General features: G+C 43.2%; 1 protein-coding gene across 9 annotated transcripts in view; it reads left to right on the top strand.

Moving 5' to 3' along the window:
• Positions 1-7,228: 7,228 nt before the first annotated feature.
• Positions 7,229-9,252, top strand: part of CF2H8orf76 (chromosome F2 C8orf76 homolog) — a 38,263-nt gene continuing 36,239 nt past the window's right edge. For 7 of the 9 annotated variants that reach the window (XR_006198254.1, XR_006198253.1, XM_042923697.1 and 4 more), the window contains exon 1: positions 8,364-8,507. Coding sequence is in view for 7 of the 9 variants with exons in the window: in XM_042923697.1 (XP_042779631.1) it covers positions 8,391-8,507 (117 nt within the window). In the remaining 2 variants the exon portion in view is untranslated. Of the gene's footprint in view, positions 7,563-8,363; positions 8,508-8,687; positions 8,914-9,252 lie in introns of those variants that run through there. The other 2 variants (XM_042923698.1, XM_042923700.1) reach the window with 2 other exon arrangements.

Raw genomic sequence — 9,252 nt, 5'->3', positions numbered from 1 at the left:
CAGTGTACCACAATTTTTTTTTCCTTCTAACAATACCTATAGCCCTCTGGTTTTGTTTTTTGTTTTATTTGAGTATAGTTGCCACCCGATGTTACATTAGTTTAAGATATACAATATAGTGATTCAACAACTGTCAATTACATTTTGTTTATTCTGTTGATGGGTAGACACTTGGGTTGTCTCTTCTACCTTTTGGCTAGAAAAATGTTATGCTAAACATTGGCATATAAGTATCTGAGTCTCTTTTCAGTTCTTTCAGATGTATATCTAGGGGTGGAATTACTGAATCAAAAAGTAATTCTATGTTTAATTTTTTGAGGAACCATCAAACTTTTCCACAGTGACAAACTGTTTTCCACAGTGCCTGTAACCATTTTACATTCCACCAGCAATGTACAAGGAACGGTTCCTGATTCTCCATATCCTCACCAACACATTTTATTTTCAGTTTTTTTAATTATTATTCCTGTATTAGTAGGTACGAAGTGGTATCTTGTGGTTTTGATTTGCCTTTCTCTAATGACTAATGATGTTCAGCATCTTTTATCTGGTTATTGACCATTTTTATATTTTCTTTGGAGAAATGTGTATTGAAATCTTTCGCCAGGTTTGTAATTGGGTTGCCTCCTGTTGAGTTTTAGGAGTTCTTTGTATATTCTAGGTGTTACACCCTTACCAGAGATATGATTTGCAAATACCATCGATTCTCATTATCCAGATTCTGTATGTAGAAACTTGACTACTCACTAAAATTTATTTATAACCCCCAAATCAATATTCATGGCACTTTTGTGCTCATCCACACACATATGAATGGTGGTGAAACATTTGAGTTCCAATCTGCATGTTCCCGTGTGGGGTTAAATACAAAACAAAACAAAAAACAAAACAAACAAAAACGATGCTTTGCCTCTCGCCTCTTATTTCAGCTCTCAGAATCTAAAGAATCATCTTTTTTGTAGTCTGTTAGTGCCACTTTGAAGTATTTTTGTGTCTTTTGGTGGTGATTTCACTGTTTAAAATGACCCCTAAGTGTAGTCCTGATGTGTTGTTTGGTGTTTGTAAATGCAAGAAGTCTGTGAGGTGCCTTATGGAGAAAATACATGTTCGACAAGTTTTATTCAGGCATGAGTTATAGTGCTGTTGGCTGAGAGTTCACTGTTAATGCATTAACAATGTATATTAAATAAGGTGTCTTTAAACAAAAGCACATGAAACAAGGTTATGTATTGACCAGTTTATGAAAAGGTTATGATCAGAAGCTCCCAGGCTCTCACCCCTAGGAGCATTTGTTCAGTATTCACTAATTCAGTGTTCATGGTGACTTTATAGAACATAACTAACTATTGTAGGAGAAATGAGAATTGCCTGTATTTTCTCCCTTCTGTAGATTGTATTTTCACTTTCTTGATAGTGTCCTTTGATGCACAGAACATTTTCAGTTTTGATGAAGTTCAACTTATTGTTGCTCATGCTTTTGATGTTGCTTAAGCCCCACATCAGGCATAAAGATTGCCTGATAAGAAAAATTCCATTGCCAAATCCAAGGTCATGAAGATTTACTCCTACATTTTCTTCTAAGGGTTTTATGGTTACAGCTCTTATATTTAGGTCATTAATCCATTTTTTTTAATGATTTTTGAGAGAGAGAGAGAGAGAGTGTGTGAGTGAGTGAGGGAGGGGCACTGGGAGAAGGGGACAGATGATCTGAAAGGGGCTCTGTGCTGACAGCAGAGAGCCTAATGTGGGGCTCGAACTCATGAACTATGAGATCATGACCTGAACCAAAATCGGCTAGTAACTGACCGAGCCACCCAATCACCCTGGTCATTAATCCATTTTGAGTAAATTTTTGTGTATGATGAGATAGACGTTGAACTTCATTCTTTTGCATGTGGTAATCCAGTTATCCCAGCACCATCTGTTCAAACAACTATCTTTCCCTCATTGAATGGACTTAGCACCCTTGTCAAAAATCAGTTGGCTAGGGGCTCCTGGGTGGCTCAGTTGGTTAAGTACCTGACTCTTGATTTCAGCTCAGGTCATGATCTCCCAATTCATGGGATTGAGCCCTGTGTTAGGCTCTGCACTGACAGCACGGAGCCTGCTTGGGCTTTACTCCCTCTCTCTGTCCCTCCTCCACTCATTTTCTCCCTCTCTCTCTCTCTCTGAAAATAAACTTAAAAAAAATCAGTTGGCTGTATATGTGAAGGTTTATTTCTGGACTCTCACTTCTATCCCCTTGGTCTGTATATCTATCCTTTTGCCCATGCCACACTATTTTGATTCTTTTAGATTTCCAGTAAGTTTTCAAATCAGGAGTATGAGTCCTTAACTTTCTTCTTTTTCAAGATTGTTTTGTCTCTTTGGGGTGCCTTGCAATTCCAAATGAATTTGAGGATTGGCTTTTCCATTTCTGAAAAAGTTATTGGAAGTTTGAATTATGAACTATGGAAGCAATTAGAATCTTTAGATCGTTTTGGATAGTGTTGACATCTTAACAATATTATATATTCCTATCTATGAACATGAGATTCCTTTCCATTTATTTATGTCTTATTTAATTTCTTTCAGCAAGTTTTATACTTTTCAGTGTACAAGATATTCTTTTAGATGCCATTGTTATTGGAATTGCTTTTTAAAAAAATTTTTAATGTTTGTTTACTTTGGAGAAAGACAGAAAGAGCACAAGCAGGGGAGGGCAGAGAGGGAGGGAAACACAGAACCTGAAGCAGGCTCCAGGGTCTGAGCTGTCAGCACAGAGCCCAACACGGGGCTCAAACCTCCAAACCATGAATGAGATCATGACCTGAGCCGAAGTCAGATGCTTAACTGAGCCACCCAGGGGCCCCTGGAATTGCTTCCTTAATTTGTTCTTCAGATTGTTTATTGCTGGTATATAGAAACAACTATTTTTTTTAAGTTTTATTTATTTATTTTGAGAGAGAGTGGGGAAGAGAGCACAAGCAGGGGAGGGGCAGAGAGAGAGGGAGAGAGACAATCCCAAGCAGGCTCTGCACCAGCAGCACAGAGCCCGACACAGGGCTCAAACTCACAAACCATGAGATCACGGCCTGGGCCGAAACCAAGAGTCAGACTGAGCCACCCAGGTGCCCCACAGAAACAACTAATTTCTGTTTGTTGATCTTGTAAACTGAAATTTTGCTGAATTCATTCATTAGCTCTAGTAGTTTTCTTGTGGAATCTTTAGGATTTTCTATATATGGGATCATGTCCTCCTTAAATAGTTATAATTTTACTCTCTTTTGGATGCCTAGTGTTCTTTTTCTCATCTAATTACTCTGGCTAGAACTTCTAATACTGTGTTGAATAGCCTGGTGAAAGAGGGCATCCTTGTCTTGTTCCTGATCATAAAGCTTTCAGTCTTGCCATCAAATATCATTATCTGGGTTTTTTTTCATGAATGTCTTTTATCATGTTGAGGAAGTTGTAGTCTTAGTGTTCTGACAGGTTTTATCATAAGAGGGTGTTGGATTTTGTCAAAGGCCTTTTCTGGCATCAGTTGGGATGATTGTTTGGCTTTTTTCCCCTTCATTCTGTTAACATGATGTATTACATTGATTAATTTTCTTATGTTGAACCACTCTTGTATTCCTAGGATAAATCCCACTTGGTTATAGTGGGAGGGCCCTGGGAGGGGCTTTCCTGACAAGGAAATGGTGAGCTGAGACCTGGGAGGGGCAGGGAAGGCTGCAGCATGAAGGAAAGACTTGGGGGGAGAGGCGGGGAGGCCCATTCTGGAGAGGACCAGCCTGGTTGCAGAGCAGGATTCAATTGGAGCAGTGAGGTAGGGGAGGGATAAAACCTTTAGAGGTGATGGATGTGTTCATCACCTCGAGTAGAGGGAAAGTTTCACAGAATATATACTTAAGGTCAAAATTCATTTTAAATGTGTGCAGTTAATTGTCCAATATACCTCAATGAAGTTGTAGAAACAAAAACACTAAAAAATAAATACATACATAAAAGAGTATGAATTGGTTTGGTAACAAACCGTAGATGGTTTTGAATGCTTGAGTAAAGATGTGTAGTTAGTAAGGTGTCAGGCTTTTTCAAAGCACCTCCAACATCTCCATTGGGCCAGGAAGGAAAGTGGTAACCTCAGACATGCATCTTGGAGTGCTGGATAAAACTTTCTCTGGCTTCACAGAACGTCTGGATTTCTGGGTAATTCCAAAAACAATTTGAAAACAAACGGTCTCCTCATCTTTGGTTGAAGCCTGTGGTCAAAGATAATATTTTGGTGTTCTGGACGGGAGTATCTTTGAGAGGTAGAAGTAGAAATTGAGCAGGGCTCAAGACTGAGAGGGGTGTGGAGGTGTGTAATTTCTAAGTACAGTGAGAAAAGTCGTACTCTGGAAGCACCCCTGGGTCTGCAGGATGATGTACGCAAGAGGCTAGACCCTAGACCAGGGTTTCCAGACAAGACCAAAGCAAAGACCCCACACTGCCTGGCACAGTGACTGCAAATCCCACGGACTACACATATATGTCTAGTTGGCTCCCTGCCACCTCCCAGTCCCACAGCCACCCCTGAGCCACCAGCAGAGCACCAGAATCTTCAGCCTTCAGCTCTTTGAAACAGCGAGGGCTTCTCACTCTTTGGCCAGTAGGGTCTCTTGGCAGGTGACCTGGAATTGGACACACAGTGATGCTAGTCATTTTCTTCTGGGGGCTTGAATTGCCCAGGTTTCAGAGGTCATGTTGGAATGTGCACAAGCAGGGCAGAGAAAGCCATTCTGCAGAGACACACAGAAAGAAATGAAGAGTCCCCAAGCCTCCAGAACATGAGACAGGCAGAGCCAGCCAGTGACAGATTCAGTTCTCCAGGTCTTTCTGAAACCCTGCTATTTTGGTTTCAGGAGATAGTTGAGAACACAGACTTTGATGTCAGATAAAGTTGATTTTTAATCTGGTTTCTTTTACTCACTATCTGGGACTCTGGGCGAGTTACCTGTCAGGTCCTATTTCCTTGTCTACAAAAAATGGAAATAGTAATGTCTAATTCTGAGGGAGATATTTTGAGAGTTAATTACAAGGAAGTTAATAGAGTGTTCATAGCACAACCTAGTGCATAATAGATGCTCATAAATGTTGGCTCCTTCCCTCCCCCTCAGAAAGGACCTGACTACGTGACTTAGAACTGAGAAGTGGGCGCCTGGGTGGTTCAGTCGGTTAAGTGTCCGACTTCAGCTCAGGTCATGATCCCGAGGTTCCTGAGTTCGAGCCTCGCATCATCTGTGCTACCGGCACAGAACCCACTTCGGATCCTCTGTCTCCCTTTCTCTTCCCCAACTTGCTCTCTTTAAACAATTAAACAAATTTTAAAAAGAAAAAAAAGCAAGCTGAGAAATGCTTCTGTCTGCTCCTTCTGCTATTTCCCGTCCATTCAACAAGCATTGATTGAGCAGCCCTGGGCCAAACCCTGTCTGAGGGCCGAGTTTCCAAGAGTGAAAAAGACACCATCTCTAACCTCCAACAGTCCACAGCGTCATAAATGCCACAACGGATAAAAGCATGGAGGAATTACAGGAAAGAGGAAGGACGGCTGCCTGGAGTAAGTGATCCCTACCTTGCAGTGGGGAACTCAATCACCCCCTCAGTCAAAAATCAGATTTTTATAAATAAAAATCTATAAAAACAGATTTTTATCGCAACCCACACAATCTTAAACTCTTGCAAAATTCCCTTTTACTCCCTAACAGTGCCTAACATCTGGCATTTCCTAAGTATGTAAATTGTATTTAATAGTTACAAAGTGCCCTTCTCTCTTCCTGGTTTACTCTCCTCTTTTTACTTATTTTTATTTTTTTCAAGTAGGCTCCACACCCAATGTGGGGCTTGAACGCACAACTCTGAGATCAAGAGCACTACCCACTGAGCTACCCACTGAGCTAGTGCTCTACCCACTGAGCTAGTCATGTGCCCCTCTCCTCTTTTTAAAAATGACATTATCCAGGGGCACCTGGCTGGCTCTGTCAGTAGAACATGTGACTCTTGATCTCAGAGTTGTGAGTTTAAGCCCCACGTTGAGTGTAGAGGTCACTTTAAAAAATTAAATTAAAAAAATCTTTACGGGGTGCCTGGGTGGCTCAGTCCGTTGAGTGTCCAACTCTTGATTTAGGCTCAGGTCATGATCCCAGAGTTCTGGGATCAAGCCCACTTTGGACTGGGAATCATAAAGCCCCCTGCTTACGATTCTCTCTCTCTCCCTCTGCGCATTCCCCTGTGCTCTCTCTTCTAAAAGATAAATAAATAAAAAAGACAGTATCCTAAATCCTCCCTATCAGTGAGGCAGTGGTTTAAAATTGGGGTCCAGATACTGAGTCCTCAATAGTGATAGGGGCCTTTGTGCTGCTTTCATTGTTAACAAAGGCCCGATGTTAATCATGTTTAACCTTTCACCAGGCCTTCTGCAGTCCCTCACTGCTACTTCCTTGCTTTCAACTAAAATCCTAACTCACAATGAGGCAATGCCAGTAGGCTCAGGCTGGGCAGAGGCTTGTATTGGCTGTTATATAGGAACTTGGATTCAAATTTTTAAAGGAAAACAAAGCAATTACTAATTAACGCAGTTTTATTGTGTGCACAAATCCTCCGCAACTTTGAGGAAAAATAACTGAAAGCGTTCTTAGTGGTGAAAATGCTGGAATCCCCTGAGCTCAGAAATCTTGAGTTCAAAGGGCAAAGAACTCTCTCTTACTCATAAGCAGCAATTCTGTGGCTTCTTTACCATTGCAGCAGAAGATTTAGCTCAGGTAGTTGTTGGGCCAGGAGGAGGCAGGGGCGGGGTGGGGATGTGGGGGATGTGAAGTGGGGGCACAGAACCCAAGAGGATTGGATGTGCCAAAACTAAATAGCCTTTAAAAAGAAAAGGCTGAAAAAAATGATCTCTGCCTGCCTTTGCTTTGTTCTTACTTTGCTCCTGAAACAGGGATTTTGAATGAATGTGTATTACTCATTTGCTATCTGACAGGCATTTTACATGCATTATTTTAATTAATGCCCATTTGACAAATTGGGTCACACTGCTAGTGAATAACTGAACCAGGATCATGAGTGCAGAGAAATCTGGTGTATGAGGCTGTTTCAACACTATGCTGTATTGCTTATTCTGCTAGAACAGGACTTATTAACATTAGGACAAATACGTTTACCTTTTTTATAGACTCTCCATTGCCTCTGGATGATGATATTATGGGTGTCTTTTTTTCTGCTATTTTCCTATAATTTCTAAATTTTTCCTAATTAGTACTATAACATCTCTGATAAGAAAACATTTTCTTCTTCTTTTTTTTTTTTTTTTAACAGCCCTTCTATGGATGAATACATCAGTAGCTAATGTCTGCAGCCTATCCTGAAAAAGCCTTCCACTCAAGGTTGTTGGATATATGGACTGACTCTAGATTTGAGGACTGATCAGCAGAGAGATGGGTTTTGAAACCTTGGGGAGTGGATTAGGTTCCCCCAGGTTAAGTTTGTGGAATAGAAAATTGGGTTGAAGATAGAACCTTGTAAGACAAATGGTGGAAGAGGAACAGGTGAGTGGGGAGAAATAGGAAAACCAGGGAAAACCTGCTGTGTAATATGTCACAGTAATATTGAGCTGTAGCATATTGGCCGGTATTTTGTCAGTAATTTTGATTTTCTAGTCTCAAGGAGTATCTTGAAAGTATAAGAACTCTAGTAAATGTTAGTTTTATACTTCTGGGATTTGGTGTTTTTTCTCCAGATAAAATTAATGGTCCTTGATCGAGCATCCAGAGTAAACCTGTGTCCTCCATTCTATAAATGCGTGAATTACTCTGGTCTTTGTTATTGGTAGTGTCCCTTTTCTGGAAACATGGGGACTAGAGGTTGGTTTCTGTCTTTCCCAGCTCTTAGCCACGTAAAAATTGATCCTAAGCAACTTCTCTCTAAGCCCCAACAGCTTCATTTGCAAAGTGGGAATCATTGCGCCTTTCATAAGTTGTTAAGAGAGGATGTAAAGTGCAAAAACTGTGCTTAACACAGTGCCACAAATATCTTGAGTGGTGAAAAAAATACTACCTTTGAATTTTAAAAAGCTACCCTGGAGCCTGCTTTTTGATGCGTGCAGATGAGGATCTCTGTCCATCTCCTGAAACGGATAAGTCAAACACTCCGTTCCCGACTTCGGTCAGTTTGTGAGTCAGATAAAAATCCTAGTTCCACCGGGATTCCATGCCAGCAGCGGGCCAATTCCCGCTTTGGGCCACTCCTCCTCCAGAGACTACAAGCCCCAGCATGCCGCTCTCTGGCCTCTGGCGGCTCCGCCCCTTCCGCATTGGCCCGCACGTGGGCGCCGCTCTAGACTCCGCCTACTCCCGAAACCCGGCGGCTGGCGCGGGATGGAGACTGGGTGCTGGTTGCTGGGGGGCGAGTTCGAGGACTCGGTGTTCGAAGAGAGGCGGGAGCGGCGGCCTGGACTGCCGGCGTCCTATCGCGCCAAGCGCTGCGAGCCGCAGGTGAGAAGGCGGGGCCTGCTGGCCTCTGTCCGGGCCGCCGGCCTCGGCCTCCGCGGGTGCCAGGCGGGGCGCTCCTGGCAGCAGTAACGCCCTCCGCCTCGCCGGGCCGCCCCTCCCGCTGCGCTGCCCCTGTCCTCACGAGACCGGTGCGTTTCCCGAGCCCCACCGGTGGGCTCGGTCCGGCGGCCCCGCGCTGGCAGCGATTAACTCGTGCCGGGCGTTTAGCGGGTCTCTCCAAAGGCTCGCTGACCTCACGTCGCCCCCTGCCCTGAAATCTTCAGGAACTCCGTGTGCCCACACTGATTCTGCAGCCGGGACCCTCAGAATCCGGTTCCCGCCCACTTTCCAAAACTGAACTCTTGGCAGCTCTGCAAACGGCGACGTCCCGCCCACTGGTCTGCCCATGGTCAGTGAATTCCTCCAGCCCGCGTCAGCCTCGCTCGCAGGGTCAAATCGCTCAATTATAGCCATTTCTTAGAGTGCACCTTGAATGCTGCCTCTTCCAGGAAGTCTTTTCTGATTTCCTCCTTCCAAGGAAATACGTTTGCCTTTGACTACTTTCCCCCTCCATTCAGTTTGTGTTACATCCCTTGTCAGGAGCGTCAAGCTCTTGGGAGTGCTAAATGATCTCAGCAGAGTGGGTGCTTGACTTTATGTCCTCTACAGCGCCTGGCGGTTTTTGTTCTTAATAGCAACTCCGTGAATGTTTTGACTTCGTAGAATATTACTTTGTGTTACTCAATGG

This window comes from Panthera leo, chromosome F2 (genome assembly GCF_018350215.1).
Source record: "Panthera leo isolate Ple1 chromosome F2, P.leo_Ple1_pat1.1, whole genome shotgun sequence".
Classification (NCBI taxonomy): domain Eukaryota; kingdom Metazoa; phylum Chordata; class Mammalia; order Carnivora; family Felidae; genus Panthera; species Panthera leo.
This window is presented reverse-complemented; position numbering and strand designations above follow the sequence as displayed.